The sequence below is a fragment of the Nerophis ophidion genome, linkage group LG18 (assembly GCF_033978795.1).
Source record: "Nerophis ophidion isolate RoL-2023_Sa linkage group LG18, RoL_Noph_v1.0, whole genome shotgun sequence".
Taxonomy (NCBI): Eukaryota; Metazoa; Chordata; class Actinopteri; order Syngnathiformes; family Syngnathidae; genus Nerophis; species Nerophis ophidion.
The window spans coordinates 7,911,687-7,932,338 of record NC_084628.1 but is presented as its reverse complement, the minus strand read 5'-3'; the positions used below and the strand labels follow the sequence as shown (position 1 = coordinate 7,932,338).

The window sequence follows — 20,652 nt, the reverse complement described above, 5'->3', positions numbered from 1 at the left end:
ACAACGTACACTTATTCAGCCTGTTGTTCACTATTCTTTATTTATTTTAAATTGCCTTTCAAATGTCTATTTTTGGTGTTGGATTTTATCAAATCAATTTCCCCCAAAAATGCGACTTATACTCCAATGCGACGTATATATGTTTTTTTCCTTCTTTATTATTCATTTTCGGCTGGTGCGACGTATACTCCGGAGCGACTTATACTCCGAAAAATACGGTAAATTCAAAACGTGGCGCAAACGTGCGACATCATTACCTGCCACAATCCTGGTCATGATTGCTTCAGGAAAAACAACAATTTGGGGCGATTTTTCTATTACCAACGTGAAAGCAAAGTCGAAGAAAGTAGGGTTATGAAGCTGATAAAGAGACAGCAAATACCCAGGGTAGTAGCCATGACACAATCAAACATGACTTGTAACTACGGATGATGTTCGTTAAGAAATTATCGAGTTCGAGCTAAGGGCTGGGCGATATATCGATATACAGTGGGTTTGTCTCTGTGCGATATAAAAGATGACTATACACTTCACCCTTGCTCCTGATGGGTGCTGGTTAGCGCCTTGCATGGCAGCTCCCTCCATCAGTGTGTGAATGGGTAAATGTGGAAGTAGTGTCAAAGCGCTTTGAGTACCTTGAAGGTAGAAAAGCAGTATACAAGTACAACCCATTTATCATTTATTTATTTATATTGTGATATTTTCGTATACGTTTTCACGCAGTTGCTTTTAGCTGCTGGCATTACACTACAGACTCTTCTCTCTTTTTCCTGTCTCCCCTTCTCACAGACAGTAAGCGCACCTTCTTACACACGTCACATACTGTCACGTCATACGTCACATACGTAGACGCCCTCGCCCAGCAGGGAGGTAGCAGCATGGGTAACGTTAGCTGTGATGCTAGCGGAGCCATGCGAGTGGTGATAGGAGAGAAAGAAGGTGCGAATCTGGTAACAAATGAAGGAAAAATTAATACCCAAGAAAAACAGCACGGGTTCCATCGTCTGGCGGTGGTTTGGCTTCAAGTGGGAATATGTCGAACAGACAACCGTAATTTGTCAAGTGTGGACCAAACGCGTTGCTATAAAATAGTAGCATTACTGCTAATATGTAGCATCATTTGAAACGTCACCTGCTAGAGAATGAAGAGCGCTTACTCCGCATAGCAACATCTCCGTTCGGTGCCACACGCCCACACCATCAAAATGCTGAGGTAAACTTCCACATCAACGCCGTATGAAAAAACTAGTCAACAACAGAATTTAATAACGTCTGTAGTAACCTACCACATAGCGAAGGACGAATACTATTTAATTTCCTATTATGCAGCTCATTTTTATTTGACACTTAAAATGTCTCTGACAATCTTGCACTTTCTGTTTTGGAAATGACATGAACGTTTGTGCCACTGCTTAATTGTTCAATAAATACAGTTTTGGGCAATTGACATAGTTGTCATTTCCCTCTCTGCATGAAAGTTTAAAATGAGCATGTATTAATGAAGTATGAAGAAGAATGTTTGAATGTAGACACATAGAATCATCATACTGCTGTGATTATATGCATCAAATGTTCATTCAAGGCCAAGGCAGAATATCGAAATATATATCATGTATCGCGATATGATCTAAAAATATCGAGATTTTTAAAAAAGGCCATATTGCCCAGCCTTAGTTCGAGCCCATTATTGAATCCTCTAATTCAGGGGTGTCAAACTCAAATACAGAGTGGGCCAAAATTTTAAACGGAACAAAGCCGCGGGCCAAGGTTGAACAAATTAACCTTTTAATAGGAACCCAAACAAGTTTTGCATTAAATATTGAACAAGCAAGGCTTATATAACTTTAGTGACATGCAAAATCCAGTTTCAAATAATAGTAATAATAATCTAAAAAAATATCAATGGCATATCAAATAAAATTTACATAAAAAGGTAATGCCTTTTTTTCTATTTGCAATCTTCTGAGGTAAATATAAACATTTTTCCACAGGCTAATAGTACATTTGAAAATAAAATAACAGTAATGAATGAACCAATCATTCAAGCCTTGAAGTAGCACGAGAAAATGCATGAATAAAACGTTAATCATTGGTCAGTTTGCTGGAAGTTTCCCGGAAGAGTTAGTGCTGCAAGGGGTTCTGGATATTTGTTCTGTTGTGTTACGGTGCAGATGTTCACTTGAAATGTGTTTGTCATTCTTGTTTGGTGTGGGTTCACAGTGTGGCGCATATTTGTAACAGTGCTAAAGTTGTTTATACGGCCACCCTCAGTGTGACCTGTATGGCTGTTGACCAAGTATGCGTTGCATTCACTTGTGTGTGTGTGTGTGTGTGTGTAAAAGCCACAAATATTATGTAACACGCTGTTAGTATGGAGGAAAAGCGGATGTGACGACAGGTTGTAGAGAACGCTAAAGGCAGTGCCTTAAATGCAAGCCCCCAATATAGTTGTCCTGGTGGAAATCGGTAGAAATTCGGGAGAATGGTTGCCCCGGGAGATTTTCGGGAGGGGCACTAAACTTCGGGAGTCTACCGGGAAAATTAGGAGGGTTGGCAAGTATGAGTATTAGCGGTGAATGCGGTGTTACAGCTGCACTGACGCTGTATAACACCGGCGGGCCAGTTCTAATGCTAAATTGATATTGCCTCAAGAGCCAAATTAAATTACACGGCGGGCCAGAGTTTGACACCCATGCTCTAATTGAACCGATTCCTTGTTGAATCTCTTATCGAATCCAGATAGGTTGTTGTGTGTGCACTGAGTTCTAAAAGCCATAGATATTATATGACTGGGCCGGCACGCTGTTTATATGGAAGAAAGCGGACGTGACTGAAGACAGCATGCGGCTGTTATAGAGTGAAGGTTTCCGGTAAGAGAGGACGCTAAAGGCACACCCCCAGTGAGCATGTAGTGCTGCTATGTGCGTTGTAAATAAAAACATTGCCGACAAACACATCACCAACATGAACGAAGGTGCTGCTCACTTTCGACATCCCGGGGAAGCACATTGGAGAAGAAGGGGACCAGCACGGTAGCGAATCGATACGCACAACGGTGCAAGAGAAGTCGGCTTTTACTGTTGTTTCAGCTTGCTATGCTAATGGACAACGAGACTGACTTTGAAAATGAGGGGAGGGAATCTGGCGTGTTTGATGGAGAACTTGCCCAGCTGTTCATTTCGGACACAGAAGATGAGGACTTTGATGGATTTGTAGATGAGGATTGATCAAAAAATAATGCGAGTACATTGATAAATGCTTCAATATAGCACAACCCAACTCAGCTTTGCTCCTGCTGCCTTTTTAAAACAGCGTCCATGCATGCTAGTGTATGTTTTAAGATAGCATATGTTTAAAAGGGAACATTATCACCAGACCTATGTAAGCGTCAATATATACCTTGATGGTGCAGAAAAAAGACCATATATTTTTTTAACCGATTTCCGAACTCTAAATGGGTGAATTTTGGCAAATTAAAGCCTTCTGTTTATCGCTCTTTTTGCGACGACGTCAGAACGTGACGTCTCCGAGGTAACACAGCCGCCATTTTCATTTTCAACACATTACAAACACCGGGTCACAGCTCTGTTATTTTCCGTTTTTTCGACTATTTTTTGGAACTTTGGAGACATCATGCCTCGTTGGTGTGTTGTCGGAGGGTGTAACAACACTAACAGGGAGGGATTCAAGTTGCACCACTGGCCCGTAGATGCGAAAGTGTCTGCCGCCAGACCCCCATTGAATGTGCCAAAGTGTGTCCACATTTAACCGGCGATGACAGACATGACACAGAGATGTATGGATAACCTGCAGATGCATTTGCAACGATAAAGTCAATAAATTCACAAAGGTGAGTTTTGTTGATGTTGACTGCCAGCTAATCGATGTTAACACGCTACGCTAATCGATGCTAACATGCTATTTACCGGCGGTGCTGAAGCAGACATGGCACAGAGATGTATGGATAACCTGTAGATTCATTTGCAACTATATTACGTTTACTTCCACCCACATTTAATGCGAAAAAAACACTTACAAATCGACGGATTTAAGTTGCTCCAGTGTCACGAGATGCGAAAGTCCTGATCGTTTGGTCCGCACATTTTACCGGCGAGGCTAACGCAGCTATTCGGCCATGCTATGGCTATGAATAGCGTCAATAGCTCTTCGCTCAATAGCTTCAGTTTCTTCTTCAATACTTTCATACTCCAACCATCCGTTTCAATACATGCGTAATCTGTTAAATCGCTTAAGTCGCTGAAATCCGAGTCTGAATCCGAGCTAATGGCGCTATATCTTGCTGTGGTATTCGCCGTTGTTTGTTTACATTGGCAGCACTGTATGACGTCACAGGGAAATGGATAGTCGCATCGCAAATAGCGAAATTCAAGCACTTTAAAGCTTCTTTTAGGGATATTCGGGGACCGGTAAAATTTTGAAAAAAACTTCAAAAAATACAAGCCACTGGGAACTGATTTTTATTGTTTTTAACCCTTTTGAAATTGTGATAATGTTCCCCTGTAACCAAGCCTGTGCCCAAAAATACGCTGCGCCTTATTTATGCGTTAAAAACAGAAATAGCACCCGTAACTGACACGGCGCTTTTTATTACAGTGCGCCCTATAGTCGCAAAAATACGGTATAGTGGCTTCGATAACGAGAACCGGTTCTCAAAAAGGGATTCGAATTCATGGAATCGGTTCTTTTCTTGTCGAAAAATCGGGAGAAGCGGTTTCAAACGTCATCCCTACTTTTAACACTTCCGCCATCCTAGTCACTGCTGTTGTGTCCTTGGGCAAGACACTTTACCCACCTGCTCCCAGTGCCACCCACACTGGTTTAAATGTAACTTAGATATTGGGTTTCACTATGTAAAAGCGCTATATAAAAATAATTCACTTTAACGCGGTATAGCTCGGTTGGTAGAGCGGCCGTGCCAGCAACTTGAAGGTTGCAGGTTCAATCCCCGCTTCCGCCATCCTAGTCAATGCTGTTGTGTCCTTGGGCAAGACACTTTACCCACCTGCTCCCAGTGCCACCCACACTGGATTAAATGTAACTTAGATATTGGGTTTCACTATGTAAAGCGCCTTGAGTCACTTGAGGAAAAAGCGCTATATAAATATAATTCACTTCACTTCACAATCAACATATTGTCCCCTTTAAGAGAGGAGCATGAAATCCACCACGACTGTACATTAGTGTTACACAATGTTTGTGGCATTGTAATATGTCAATTGAAGAGCAGATGCTCACTGTTTCTTTCTTGGGCTCCCGGTCCAGGTCAAGGCGCAGAAGAGATGTGTTGACTTTAATGGCGAGCGATAATGCCATAAGTCCACCAGTCTTGATCTCATTTTCTCTGAGGTCCAAGCGCAGCAGCCTAGGGCTCTCGGCTATAAATTCGGCCACCGCCACAGCGCCTACATTGGACACGACAGAAAGAAGCAAAAGGTTAAAAAAAATGCACCATAAGCTAACATGATGAAAAAAAAAAAGCCACAATCTGTTACCTTCACAAGACAGCTTGGTGGAGGCGAGGCCTAGTCTCAGCACAGAGCGGTTGGCAATCAATCCGTCCTTCAGCTTGTGGATGCCCTCATTACCCACTGAGTTGTGGCCCAGGTTCAGTGTCTCCAAACTCTGGGTGCAAGGCTGTGAAAAAAAAAGGAGGTTTAACACCACAGAGAACGCATGAACAGATTGGTTTTAGCAACATGAGTATACAGTCACAGGAATGTCATTTGTTTACAATCGACCCAAGCTTTAGCTGCTATTCTTTTTTTGACAGCCTAAGGGTGCAGTATGGAAATGTTGTTTTGTCAGACGTATTCCTTTCCTCACTGAAGAACTAGCTGGGTCTTTCCTTTTAAATTCACTGATGCAGTCTAATCAGGACAGCAAACTACTGAATGGATAAACAAGCAGAACACTGTTTATGATGCTCTGAAAAACTGACATTTAACAGTTGTCTAAGTTCAGTTCCGCATTAATTGGCTTTAAACTGTAAATAATCTTTTTTTTTACAGTGACGTGAATAAAAAGTGGTTTGACGGCGCCAATTACAGGCGAAAAAAACGATGTAATCACACAAGATTTCCAAGCAGGAAGATGGTTTAATATGTGATGATGTGTAACTGCACGTTTTTTAATATACTGTATAATGTATGCCTGCAATCGTTTCTTAATGCGCAAAACTGATTTTAAAATGTTAGAAAAATCATGTATATACAGGTGCTGGTCATATTATTAGAATATCATGAAAACATTGATTTAGTTCATTAATTCCATTTAGAAAGTCAAACTTGTAGAATATATACATTCATTCCAAACAGACTGATACATTTCAAGTGTTTTTTGCCAAAAAGGAGATGATTATAGCTGACAACCAATGAAAATCCTAAATTCAACATCTCAGAAAATTAGAATATGGTGAAAAGGTCAGATATTGAAGACACCTGGTGCCACACTCTAGTTAGCTAACTAACTCAAAACACCTGGAAAAGCCTTTAAATGGTCTCTCGTTTTGATTCTGTATGACACACAATCATGGGGAAGACTGCTGACCTGACAACTGTCCAAAAGATGACCATGGATACTTTAAAGAAGGAGGGCAAGACACAAAAGGTCATTGCCAAAGAGGTTGGATGTTCCCAGATCTCTATGTCCAAGTATATTAATAGAGGGGCGAAGGAAAGATAAAGATGTGGTAGAAAAAAGTGTACAAGCAAGAGGGATAACTGCGCCCTGGAGAGGATTGTCAAACAAAACCGATTCAAAAATGTGGGGAAGATCCACAAAGAGTGGACTGCAGCTGGAGTCAGTGCTTCAAGAACCACCACGCACCGACGTATGCAAGATATGGGCTTCAGCTGTCGCATTCCTTGTGTAAAGCCACTCTTGAATAAGAGACAACGTCAAAAGCGTCTCGCCTGGGCTCAAGACAAAAAGGACTGGACTGCTGCTGAGTGGTCCAAAGTTATGTTTTCAGATGAAAGTAAATTTTGTATCTCCTTTGGAAATCAAGGTCCCATAGTCTGGAGTAAGACAGGAGAGGCACAGAATCCACGTTGCCTGAAGTCCAGGGTCAAATTTCCACAATCGGTAATCGTCTGGGGTGCCATGTCATCTGCTGGTGTTGGTCCACTGTATTTCCTGAGGTCTAGGGTCAATGCAGCAGTCTACCAGGAAGTTTTAAAACACTTTATGCTGCCTGCCGCGGACCAATTTTATGGAGGTGAAGATTTCATTTTCCAACATGACTTGGCACCTGCACACAGTGCAAAACCTGGTTGAAGGACCATGGTATCCCTGTTCTTGATCGGCCTGCAAACTCACCTGACCTTAACTCCATAGAAAACCTATGGGGTATTGTGAAGTAGAAGATGCGAGATGCCAGACCCAACAATGCTGAAGAGCTGAAGGCCACTATTAAAGCAACCTGGGCTCTCATAACACCTGAGGAGTGCAACAGACTGGTGGACTCCATGCCACGCCGTATTGCTGCAGCAATTCAGGCAAAAGGAGCTGCAAATAAGTATTGATTGCCGTACATGCTGAAACTTTCCATGTTCATACTTTTCAGTTGGCCCACATTTCTAAAAAATAATTTTTGGTACTAGTCGCAACTAATATTCTAATTTTCTGAGATACTGAATTTGGAATTTTCAGTAATTGTCAATACTAATCATCAAAATTTAAAGAAATAAACATTTCATATATATCACTATGTGTGTAATGAATTGATATAATATGTAAGTTTCACGTTCTGAATATAATTACTGAAATAAATAAACTTTTTCATGATATTCTAATAATATGAACAGCACCTGTATATTATCACAACTTTAGTATGCTTAAAATCCATTGCTATAGTTATTAGTTATTGTGCTCAAGCTGCATTTTTTCTATCTGTGCAAGGACAACACTTCTTGTCTGAAGGGTGGCCTCAACCGCAGATGTTATCTTTTTTTTTAGCCCGCTAACTGCAAAGGACCTCAAGGATCTCAACGAAGTTAAGATGACAGCACGCAGACGGAGCCGAAACAATGAAATCACTAGGCCCAGCACATTCCGTCACATATTGTGCGTACAGGACCTGCTTTACATAATATATGTGACCACTCCTTTTAGAGGCGGCCTCAGTGATGTTGACTATTGAACTCTTGAATAAATAGAGGAATGCGGGAGGTGAACCTTAGAGCGTAGGGCGAGACTGTGACTAAGTGTGCAGCTCCATGCGTTCTCCTCATGAGCTAAATTGAACTCCGTCCCTGCATGATTCCTTGCTTCTTATCTGTTTAAAGGCCTACTGAAACCCACTACTACCGACCACGCAGTCTGATAGTTTATATATCAACGATGAAATATTAACATTGCAACACATGCCAATACGGCCGGTTTAGTTAACTAAATTACAATTTTAAATTTCCCGCGGAGTTTCCTGTTGAAATTCGTCCTGGAATGATGATGCGTTTGATGACGTGTGTTTGTGACGTAATTGGTTGGAGGGGACATATTAGCCCAGCACCACTTACGACTAAAAGTTGTCTTTTTTCATCGCGCAATTACACAGTATTTTGGACATCTGTGTTGCTGAATCTTTTGCAATTTGTTCAATTAATAATGGAGAAGTCAAAGTAGAAAGATGGAGGTGGGAAGCTTTTAGCTTTTAGCCACACAAACACACAGTGTTTCCTTGTTTAAAATTCCCGGAGGTGAAGCTTTACTATGGATCAGAGCGGTCAAGCGAACATGAATCCCGACTACATCTCAACCGGCAGTTTTCGATGAGAAAATTGTGGTAATAAGTCACTTCTTACCGGAAATCAGCGGAGCTTCTGTCCTGCTACAGCTTCTTCGTGACTTCCCTCAACACACCCGTGGCCACACTCCTCCGACTATCAGGTACTATTTAACTCATTAAAACACTAGCAACACAATAGGCAGATAAGGGATTTCCCAGAATTATCCTAGTAAATGTGTCTAAAAACATCTGAATTGCTCTCACTGCAATCGCCTTTTTTTTCTTCTAGTCCTTCACTCTAAATTTCCTCATCCACTAATCTTTCATCCTCGCTCAAATTAATGGGGAAATTGTCGCTTTCTCGGTCCGAATAGCTCTCACTGCTGGAGGCTTACATTATAAACAATGTGAGGATGTGAGGAGCCCTACAAACCGTGACGTCACGCGCACATTGTCTGCTACTTCCGGTACAGGCAAGGCTTTTTTATTAGCGACCTAAAGTTGCGAACTTTATCGTCGATGTTCTCTACTAAATCCTTTCAGCAAAAATATGGCAATATTGCGAAATGATCAAGCATGACATATAGAATGGACCTGCTATCCCCGTTTCAATAAGAAAATCTAATTTCAGTAGGCCTTTAATGGAGGTCATCAGTGTTTGAATCTGACATTAAACAATTGTGAAAGACATATTATATAGTGTTTACAGTATCAAAAAATAAACATGTTTAAGGCATTTTAAGGCTGCGTCCATTTTCCGCAGCATTTTGTCATTCTCAGGCAGTTATGGAATGCAACAGCCACAAATAGTTGCTATCTATTGTAGAACAATTAGCTCCCTATGAGAATGATGTGGTGACTCAGCAAAACAAAGTAGTCTGAACTCAACTTTTATTGTCGGATTTTCTTAAACAAATGTGGTTGAATAACTACACTCCCACAACTTTGTGTGTGTACATACTAGTGCAGCAGCAAGATAACCCATGCCGTTGTGTGTGAGCTGGTTGTTCCATAGCACCAAAGTGACGAGGCCTTTCCTCTGCTCTTTTAGTCCTTCACACACGTAAGCCAAACCTGTGACACACACACACACAGTCAGTTTCCTGTTGAATCCACCAAAATATCATTAGCAGCAGCTGATGTGCATCAACTTGAGACAGAATTATATAAAGTGATTTCGTAGCACGATGCTCTGCTTCTGAATACAGAGATAAATGGGGGTAATAACAATGAGAAAGAGGTCCATTCAAAAGAGATTACTCTCAACATTTTCTGACAAAAATAACTCGGCAATGTTGTTCAGACACAATGGTGAACATTACGTCATCAGCATTCATATTTTTCCTAAAGAACTGCCGTTTCAACACAACTTGAAGCTGAGAGATAAGTGTATGTGTGTGTGTGCTTTACTGTTACACAAGCGGAGATTAAAATAAAAAATGAAAAAAAAAAAACGTGGGTGGGAAAGAGTTGGATGCTCATGATGAGTCTGTTTGGTATTCACAAGTGTAAAAAAGCAGATACTGGAATGTTTTGCCAACATGTAAATATTTAGCCTAAAATTTTACAAAAAAACCAGAAGGCTGAAAATTGTCATCGTTCTACACATAAATATTACAATAAAGATGGTACTTGATGCGCCTTTGACCCCGTTTCCTTGTGATCATCATGACTCGGGATGTGACGATCGATCTGCCACTGATCAGTATCGGCCAATTTTCGCGGAAAAAGTATGCGAGCGCCATTGCCGATCCCCTCAGGCTGACACTGGATCTTATCTTTAGTCTGCAGTCTGACAAACAGCGAATTATATGTCTTTATACACAGTGTGGAGCCGCTCCTCTAAACCAGTGGTTCTCAACCTTTTTTCAGTGATGTACCCCCTGCGAACATTTTTTTATGTCAAGTACCCCCTAATCAGAGCAAAGCATTTTTGGTTGAAAAAAAGAGATAAAGAAGTAAAATACAGCACTATGTCATCAGTTTCTGATTTATTAAATTGTATAAGAGTGCAAAACATTGCTCATTTGTAGTGGTCTTTCTTGAACTATTTGGAAAAAAAGATATAAAAATAACTAAAAACTTGTTGAAAAATAAACATGTGATTCAATTATAAATCAATCAATCAATCAATGTTTATTTATATAGCCCCAAATCACAAATGTCTCAAAGGACTGCACAAATCATTACGACTACAACATCCTCGGAAGAACCCACAAAAGGGCAAGGAAAACTCACACCCAGTGGGCAGGGAGAATTCACATCCAGTGGGACGCCAGTGACAATGCTGACTATGAGAAACCTTGGAGAGGACCTCAGATGTGGGCAACCCCCCCCCTCTAGGGGACCGAAAGCAATAAAGATTTCTACACATAGAAGTAATCATCAACTTAAAGTGCCCTCTTTGGGGTTTGTAATAGAGATCCATCTGGATTCATGAACTTAATTCTAAACATTTCTTCACAAAAAAAATAAATCTTTATCATCAATATTTATGGAACATGTCCACAAAAAATCTAGCTGTCAACACTGAATAATGCATTGTTGCATTTCTATTTGCAGTTTATGAACATAATTCATATTTTGTTGAACTATTATTCAATAAATATATTTATAAAGGATTTTTGAATTGTTGCTATTTTTAGAATATTTTCAAAAAATCTCACGTACCCCTTAGTACTCATTCAAGTACCCCCATTTTGGAACCACTGCTCTAAACTAATACTAATCACCTCCATTACGGGAGATACTATGCAATTCTTTGCATCTTTTTCACCATTATCACTGGAGGACGAGGCAGCGTGAAAGAGAATAAGAAACTAGTTTAAATATTGTGTTTATTTTGTTAAACTATCAATAGCACCCACCATAAATAAGTTAAAAAGTGTTATTTGTATCGGTATCGGCCAATCTCACTCATGGATGATTGGTATCAGAACCGGCAGCACAAAACTCTGATCGGAACATCTCCAGTCATAAGTATTTGAGAGAAAGCATTAGTTTTGTGGTGTCTACCTGAGTCCAGGATGTGGTTGTTGCGCAGGTCCAGAATTTGAATGTTGTAGTTGAACTTGAGCAGGTTGCCAAGCTGGGCTGAATCCTGCAGGCCATTGAGCTTGTTGTCTGCCAGATACAACTCCCGCAAGTTCATGTTCATCTTCAGGGCCGTTGCTGGACAGTAAATGAATATTAGAATGAATGCAAATATACACAGTATGTTTATAGGTCGGGTCAATTCATTATTGCTACTGTGACTGAATAGAGGAGGCCGTGCTTACCCAGCAACATGAGCGGTCGCCCCGACAGCCCGGCGTTCTCCAGATGGAGGACTGCCAGGCTGCCACTGATCCTGAGCGCTCGAGCCACAAAGGGAGCCGAGTGGTCCAGCAGAGGAGTGTTTCTCGCATCCAGATACTGGAGCGAGCTCGTCTGTCACACGCAAAATAAATGAATTATCTTACTGCCTGCAAAACATCCATTGCCATCACTCCATGAAATGAAAACAAGCAATTTGGAGATGGTGTGAAGACAGATTTTTTTTCCATTTACGTCATTTAAGCATACTCATGAAAGGAAATCATCTCTACATTTAATTAGGTAGACATGCACAACATTAGAGTTAATGTACAGTTAATCAATACCTCTGACAGTGAAGCAAAACAAACCATTATACAGTAATTGTATCGCCATTACAAAACATAGTAGTACTAATAATATTCTCACACGACTGTGACTATGCTCATGAGATACTAATAGTTTTAAGGGCTGTAAGATCCCAATCCGTGCTTATTTCTCCTGGCATTCACGCGAACACGCATCAATTGAATAGTTGTTCTCTCATCTGGAATCATTCCACCGCAAACATCAAAACAGCCAGTGTGAAATATGCTTTTGCAACACTGTTAAACACTTAAGCTCCTGCTCAAAATACACAGTTCCCTTACGTCTTTTTTCACTCCTGCTTGAAAGGTGGTCCTCAACAACCACAATGCACAGCGTCAAGCATCCTCTAGCTGTTTATGATTACCGAAAAAGTGCATTCAGGTTTGGTTTGATTAAAAAGAAAAAAAAGGTGCGATTTGTTAAGTGTGAATGCAATCGTATCAAGTTGACCGACATCGCTTGAGAGATGGGTCTCAGGCCGCGTTCAAGTTAGCTATGGTTTGGTTTGGTTCACTTGAGGTCAAATGAAAACGGTACGTGGACCACAGAGACGAACCAGTGTTAAAATGATAGCAAATAACATGCAGAAATTAGAAATATTTGAGAGAAAATGTGTGTGCAACAATAGCGCCTTTTAGTTTAGAACAGGGGTCTCAGACACGCGGCCCGCGTTACGTTATTTTGCGGCCCCCACCTTAATATGAAAGTTTAATTTTAGCGCGGCCCGCAAGTTTTATATGAATGGTGCTTGACAGCGTTGTGTTATTTGGGTCCAAAATGGCTCCGTCAACGTTCTGGGTTGCCTACCCCTGCCTTAGTGGAAAAGCGGCAAAAGAGTGAAAGCGACAGAAACGTTGCCGTGGAGACAAGGGTTTCCTTACGTGCCTGGGTGCAGTCACACCGCGACACCTGTCCGTCAGTAAAAACAGTCCCCGATAACCTGGACCAATTCAAACCGTTATTTTTTTTTTTTTTATTGATTATTTTGCATTGCCTCACACGATGTACACTACATATAGTTCTATATGACGCCGGGTAACACTCCAGGAGCCGTCACTTTTTTGCGCTCGCTATCCCGGTACTTTACCGGCTATTATCCACCAACCGCCGTGTTGCTGTAGGGAGGAAAAGCGGAACGACACACATTGCGGAAATAGCATTATTCCCCGTGCGTCGGGTAAATACAAATATATTCCACAACCCCTAACATGTCTTTTATCAAAGCCTGCAGTGAAAAAAAGGGTTAGTGATGTGCAAAGACAATTCCAGGAAAAGTGGGAGATGCAATATTTCTTTGTTGAGGACAGCGGTACCCCGACGTGTCTTATTTGCACAGAGAAAGTTGGGGTGCACAAGGAATACAATTTGAAACGTCATTACACAACTCGACATGCTGAGGAGTATGCAACATTTTTTTTAAGAAATCTTTTCGAGCGGCCCAGCTTCACCCAGACTCTGTGTCCAGTGGCCCCCAGGTAAATTGAGTTTGAGACCCCTGGTTTAGAAGCTGTTAATGATATACAGTAGATCTATGCTGGTAAACGTAGCAGAATATAAAAACAAACCATAACAGAACAGACGGCATTTTGGCATTCTAATATTTAAGTCAAGTTCATTTAAGTCCTTACTTTATGTACATGTTCTTTACTGCACAGCCTTTGGTCCCAGGACATAAATACCAGTGTGAATGCTAACGGCACCAAAGTGTGCAACAACTAAAAAAAAGTAGCAGTTACTTTTTTTTATCATGTACTTTATACAATGTTGCGACTAATTAATGGCTTTTTCCCGTGTGACGGAGCATGTCCGTCCTTGAAGGGCAGCAACACATTCACACACACACACGCAACCACGTACCCACACTTGGCTTTTAATCCCTCCCACGTCTACCCTGCCATCAAGGACCTTATATTAGGAACACCAGTACAGTACAACAGTACATACAGTACAGAAGAACCTTAATTTAACGAAGCCCTTTTTCGGTGAACTTTTCGAGTGAGTCAAAAGTGCTGCCGTGTGCAACCCATGTCTCTGTGTAGGAACACATCATTCAGTCATTCATTTTGTCTCCTGCCTGCAGACAAAAAGCAGGGCACAGCTTTTGGGCTGGTGGAGCCCTCCACGTCACTTGCTGCCCAGAACACCATTCGCCACTTTCCAGCGCTTTAGCCTGTGTGCTGTCTGTGTGTTTTTTTGGCTTTTGACAGGTTTTGTCCACTTTGCTAACTCAATGTGAGGCCCAAAAAGACAACAGACCAGTGTGGAAAGTAGGAGGTTATCGTTGAGGAGTTAAAACAAAGACTATTTGCAAGGAGTATGGAAGAATCGACAAAGCAGGTTTCGTACAACAGCACATTTTAATTGTGTTGAGACCAAACTTTTCTGGAAAAATATGCCAAAGCAGACCTTTTTGGAAGCAATTACTCTTATTTAGTGGCGCCTCAAGAACTCCTCTTCTCTCCCTGTTTATGCTTCTTTCTATTTAATTGGTATTTGTGCCCTGTTAATATGAGTGGATTTCACTTTTTTAAATGTTGATTATTGTAGCAATATGGCTGTTAAAATTAAAGATATTTGTGATTTATGATCATTTGTGAGGGCGCCAAAAATTATTCTGTGTGTGTGCACGCCTGCAGCGTATACAGGACAGTTCAGTTGTTTTAATAAAGAGAACGTTGATCCATCCCCCTTATGTTTGTTTGATATACAGTAATGCAGTGGTTCTCAAACGGGGGTACGCGTACTCCTGGGGGTACTTGAAGGTATGCCAAGGGGTACGTGAGATTTTTTTTAAATATTCTAAAAATATGAGCAAGTCAAAAATCCTTTATAAATATATTGAATACTACTTCAACAAAATATGAATGTAAGTTCATAAACTGTGGAAAAAAAATACAACAATCCAATATTCAGTGTTGACAGCAAGATGTTTTGTGGACATGTTCCACAAATATTGATGTTAAAGATTTCTTTTTTTGGGGAAGAAATGTTTGGAATTAAGTTCATGAATCCAGATGGATCTCTATTGCAATCCCCAAAGAGGGCACTTTAAGTTGATGATTACTTCTATGTGTAGAAATCTTTATTTATAATTGAATCACTTGTTTATTTTTCAACAAGTTTTTAGTTATTTTTATATATTTTTTTCCAAACAGTTCAAGAAAGACCACTACAAATGAGCAATATTTTGCACTGTTATACAATTTAATAAATCAGAAACTGATGACATAGTGCTGTATTTTACTTCTTTATCTCTTTTTTTTCAACCAAAAATGTTTTGCTCTGATTAGGGGGTACTTGAATAAAAAAATGTTCAAAGGGGGTACATCAGTGAAAAAAGGTTGAGAACCACCTTTGTAGAGGACGTTAAAGGCAGTGCAGTCACGGCAGCCCTTAATAATGTCGGCCGGGTGAAAATTGGGACAAATTCGGGAGAAGGGTTCCACCGGTAGATTGTCGGGAGGTGCACTGAAATTCAGGAGTCTCCCGGAAAAATCGTGAAGGTTGGCAAGTATGTTGCTAGGGCGGGAAAGCCATTCATAGAAGGTGAATTCATTAAAAAGTGCATGTTAGATTTTTTTAAGAAATATTTTCTTGCGGCCCAGCCTCACCCAATTTCTGCATCCAGTGGCCCCCAGGTAAATTGAGTTTGAGACCCCTGTTTTAAATGCTTACTTGCATTATTATTATATGTTATGATTACATTACATCAACACTATAGTTTTTATCGATTATTTCTTCAGTTAAATCACAGTGTTACAAGCACTGTATCTTGTTAAAATTGTGAATAAACACAAGCACCTGTGTAAATATTTCAGATTTGCGCCTAATATATGACGTACACAACAGAATTTGTCCAAAAAATAGGTGGGTGCGACTTAAAAACAGGTGTGCTCTGAAGCCTACAGTACCATTAAAAAAAAAGTCCCTTCCGGGAAACAATGTTGGTTCTCACCTTTCTCATCATATGAGCGGCGGCTTGCCATCCTCGCGTGCCGATGTGTTTATTGAACGAGATGTTGAGATGCGTGGCAGACTCGTAATATTCGATCATGTCAAACAGAGCCGAGGCACCCTGAGAAACAGCAAAAGAGAAGAAAGACTATTAGTCACTATCCATCAAATGTGTAAAGTAGTAACTGGTTGTTAGGGATATGGTAATCTTCAGCAATATTTTTTCCAATGTGAAATAAATACGTTTAACATTCGTTCAATTTATTTTGCATTGTCGTTATATCTGGAAGCGATGTAGACAGACTTGGGTTTCACTACTTTGCACCAGCCAGCAGAGGGCACAAGTAATTCAGACCTAAATAAGCTTGCTGCCCAAATGGATGCTAGAGGGAAAAAATGGTAAGTGAACCATGTCCCAATATGAAGTGAATTCTATTTATTTATCCATCCATCCATTTTCTAGTTGGCAGAGTTGTTTAGAAACGACATCGAGGAAGAAGATTTCATGGGATTTATCGATTAGGAGTGACAGATTGTTTGGTAAACATACAGCATGTTCTATATGTTATAGTTATTTGAATGACTCTTACCATAATACAGTGGTTCTTAACCTTGTAGGAGGTACCGAACCCCACTAGTTTCATATTAGCATTTGCAGAACCCTTCGTTAGTGAAAAGTAAAATGTGTGGGGTTTTTTTTTTCAAATTCAAGACAAAGTTATATATTTTTGGTAACACTTTATTAAGGGGAACATATTTTAAGTAACATAGACTTAATTTAGAGTTATTTGGACACTCGGGGAACATATTCTAAGTAATAAAGACTTAATTTAGAGTTATTGGGACACTCAGGGAACATATTCTAAGAAACAAAGACATAATTTTGAGTTATTGGGACACTCAGAGAACATATTCTAAGAAACAAAGACTTAATTTTGAGTTATTGGGACACTCAGAGAACATATTTTAAGAAACAAAAACTTAATTTAGAGTTATTTGGATTTGATTGATTGATTGATTGAAGCTTTTATTAGTAGATTGCACAGTTCAGTATATATTCCGTACAATTGACCACTAAATGGTAACACCCGAATAGGTTTTTAACTTGTTTAAGTCGGGGTCCACGTTAATCAATTCATGAACACTCAGGAAACATATTCTAAGTAATAAAGACTTCCTTTAGAGTTATTTGGACACTCGGGGAACATATTCTAAGTAATAAAGACTTCCTTTAGAGTTATTTGGACACCAGGGGAACATATTCTAAGTAACAAAGACTTAATTTAGAGTTATTTGGACACTCGGGGAACATATTCTAAGTAATAAAGACTTAATTTAGAGTTACTTGGACACTAGAGGAACATATTCTAAGTTACAAAGACTTAATTTAGAGTTATTTGGCTAGGGTTAGGGTCAGGGTTAGAGGGTTAGGGTTATAATAAGGACATGCCGAATAAGGCATTAATAAGTACTTAATAATGACTAGTTAAGATCCAATATGTTACTAATTTGCATGTTAATAAGAAACTAAATAATGCTGAATATGTTCCCCCTACTAAAGTGTTACCATGTTTTTTTTTTACTGGCGCACAAAATGAACCGTGCATGAACATCACCTTGTTCAAACAACGAAACCAACTCAGTGCGTAAACTCACAACAAATTACACACCTGCAAATCAGTCAACTGTTGCCGGATCCGTAATACGCCGATAGGGAGAAGGTTGTATTTACACGATGAGTTGGGTGTGTTTTGACTTCCACCGAACCCCTGAGGCCGACTCACTGAACCCCTAGGGTTCGATCGAACTCAGGTTAAGAACCACTGACATAATATGTCACGTAAACATGGGTTCGGTCCTTGGCCCTGTACTCTTCAGCATCTACATGCTGCCGCTAGGTGACGTCATACGCAAATACGGTATTAGCTTTCACTGTTATGCTGATGACACCCAACTTTACATGCCCCTAAAGCTGACCAACACGCCGGACTGTAGTCAGTTGGAAGCGTGTCTTAATGAAATTAAACAATGGATGTCCGCTAACTTCTTGCAACTTAATGCCAAAAAAACGGAAATGCTGATTATCGGTCCTGCTAGACACCGACCTCTTTTTAATAATACAACTTTAACATTTGACAACCAAATAATAAAACAAGGTGACTCTGTAAAAAATCTGGGTATTATCTTCGACCCAACTCTCTCCTTTGAGTCACACATTAAAAGCGTTACTAAAACGGCCTTCTTTCATCTCCGTAATATCGCTAAAATTCGCTCCATTTTGTCCACTAAAGACGCCGAGATCATTATCCATGCGTTTGTTACGTCTCGTCTCGATTACTGTAACGTATTATTTTCGGGTCTCCCCATGTCTAGCATTAAAAGATTACAGTTGGTACAAAATGCGGCTGCTAGACTTTTGACAAGAACAAGAAAGTTTGATCATATTACGCCTGTACTGGCTCACCTGCACTGGCTTCCTGTGCACTTAAGATGTGACTTTAAGGTTTTACTACTTACGTATAAAATACTACACGGTTTAGCTCCAGCCTATCTTGCCGATTGTATTGTACCATATGTCCCGGCAAGAAATCTGCGTTCAAAAGACTCCGGCTTATTAGTGATTCCTAGAGCTCAAAAAAAGTCTGCGGGCTATAGAGCGTTTTCCGTTCGGGCTCCAGTACTCTGGAATGCCCTCCCGGTAACAGTTCGAGATGCTACCTCAGTAGAAGCATTTAAGTCTCATCTTAAAACTCATCTGTATACTCTAGCCTTTAAATAGACCTCCTTTTTAGACCAGTTGATCTGCCGCTTCTTTTCTTTCTCCTATGTCCCCCCCTCCCTTGTGGAGGGGGTCCGGTCCGATGACCATGGATGAAGTACTGACTGTCCAGAGTCGAGACCCAGGATGGACCGCTCGTCGGGACCCAGGATGGACCGCTCGCCTGTATCGGTTGGGGACATCTCTACGCTGCTGATCCGCTTGAGATGGTTTCCTGTGGACGGGACTCTCACTGCTGTCTTGGAGCCACTATGGATTGAACTTTCACAGTATCATGTTAGACCCGCTCGACATCCATTGCTTTCGGTCCCCTAGAGGGGGGGGGGTTGCCCACATCTGAGGTCCTCTCCAAGGTTTCTCATAGTCAGCATTGTCACTGGCGTCCCACTGGATGTGAATTCTCCCTGCCCACTGGGTGTGAGTTTTCCTTGCCCTTTTGTGGGTTCTTCCGAGGATGTTGTAGTCGTAATGATTTGTGCAGTCCTTTGAGACATTTGTGATTTGGGGCTATATAAATAAACATTGATTGATTGATTGAAACATACCAGGCACCTTCTCAGTTGGTTATTTATTCGTCATATAACGTACACTTATTCAGCCTGTTGTTCACTATTCTTTATTTATTTTAAATTGCCTTTCAAACTTCTATTCTTGTTAAAGGCGACTTATACTCCAGTGCGACGTATATATGTTTTTTTCCTTCTTTATTATGCATTTTCGGCCGGAGCGACTTATAATCCGAAAAATACGGTACATTTGATTAAGTCTGAGTGATGGAAAATGTGAAGCACACAAACAAAAGTCAAGAAAAGAACGCTGCTGCTCAGGGGCAGTGTGTGTTTACAGGGACAATACTGAATATACATGAGTGTTTATCTTCAGGGTAGCTCAAAACAAGTCGCATCCAAATTTTAAAAAAGTCCGCCCTACGTTTGCTTTTCTAAAGACGGCTTTACAAAATGATCCTTTCCCCTGAATATCATATCACTGGTGAAACATCAGCAGCAAATGGATCTCTTTATCATAACACCATCTGCATCTCCCTCAGCCAGCTCAAAAGATGCACTCAACTGCTCCAAAATATTCACTTGCCATGCTGCCTTCCTCTTTCCTTTCAATACGCAGCACTTGTCAGCTTGTCTTGGCAGTGGCACTCATCTCAGGAAGAGATGAGGATTTTTGGTGACTCACTCTGCAACCGCATTCGCATTCCTGGGGCTTGGTTATGTATTGGGTGAAGTGGCGCATGTGTATTTGTTTGCCTCGGCTGGGAAGGTTATGGCTTGTTTGTCTGTTACTTTTTTTTCACCAGGATAAAAGTTGCAAGAACAGCGGAACAAAACAGCCAGCCATAATTAAAGTGACCTTTTCCTGCCAGACAAAACCTCAGTCTGGCTGAGAGCAGAATTTGTGTCAGAGGCAAACCTCAAACATCACAGTATATTTGTGGTCTTGTGACATGAACCTAAGTCCACACTACTGCCCCGCCCGCCTCCATCTACAGCCCCAG

The 20,652-nt window shown here is 40.6% G+C and overlaps 1 protein-coding gene across 2 annotated transcripts in view; it reads right to left on the bottom strand.

Annotated features, from left to right (window-relative positions):
• The window catches only part of ppp1r37 (protein phosphatase 1, regulatory subunit 37), an 84,725-nt gene that overhangs the window by 11,803 nt on the left and 52,270 nt on the right, over positions 1-20,652 (bottom strand). For both annotated transcript variants that reach the window (XM_061878650.1, XM_061878651.1), the window contains 6 exons: positions 16,365-16,484; positions 12,025-12,175; positions 11,762-11,917; positions 9,708-9,820; positions 5,514-5,655; positions 5,257-5,423 (listed from right to left, as the gene is read on the bottom strand). In XM_061878650.1, coding sequence (XP_061734634.1) covers positions 5,257-5,423; positions 5,514-5,655; positions 9,708-9,820; positions 11,762-11,917; positions 12,025-12,175; positions 16,365-16,484 — 849 coding nt within the window. The remainder of the gene's footprint in view (positions 1-5,256; positions 5,424-5,513; positions 5,656-9,707; positions 9,821-11,761; positions 11,918-12,024; positions 12,176-16,364; positions 16,485-20,652) is intronic.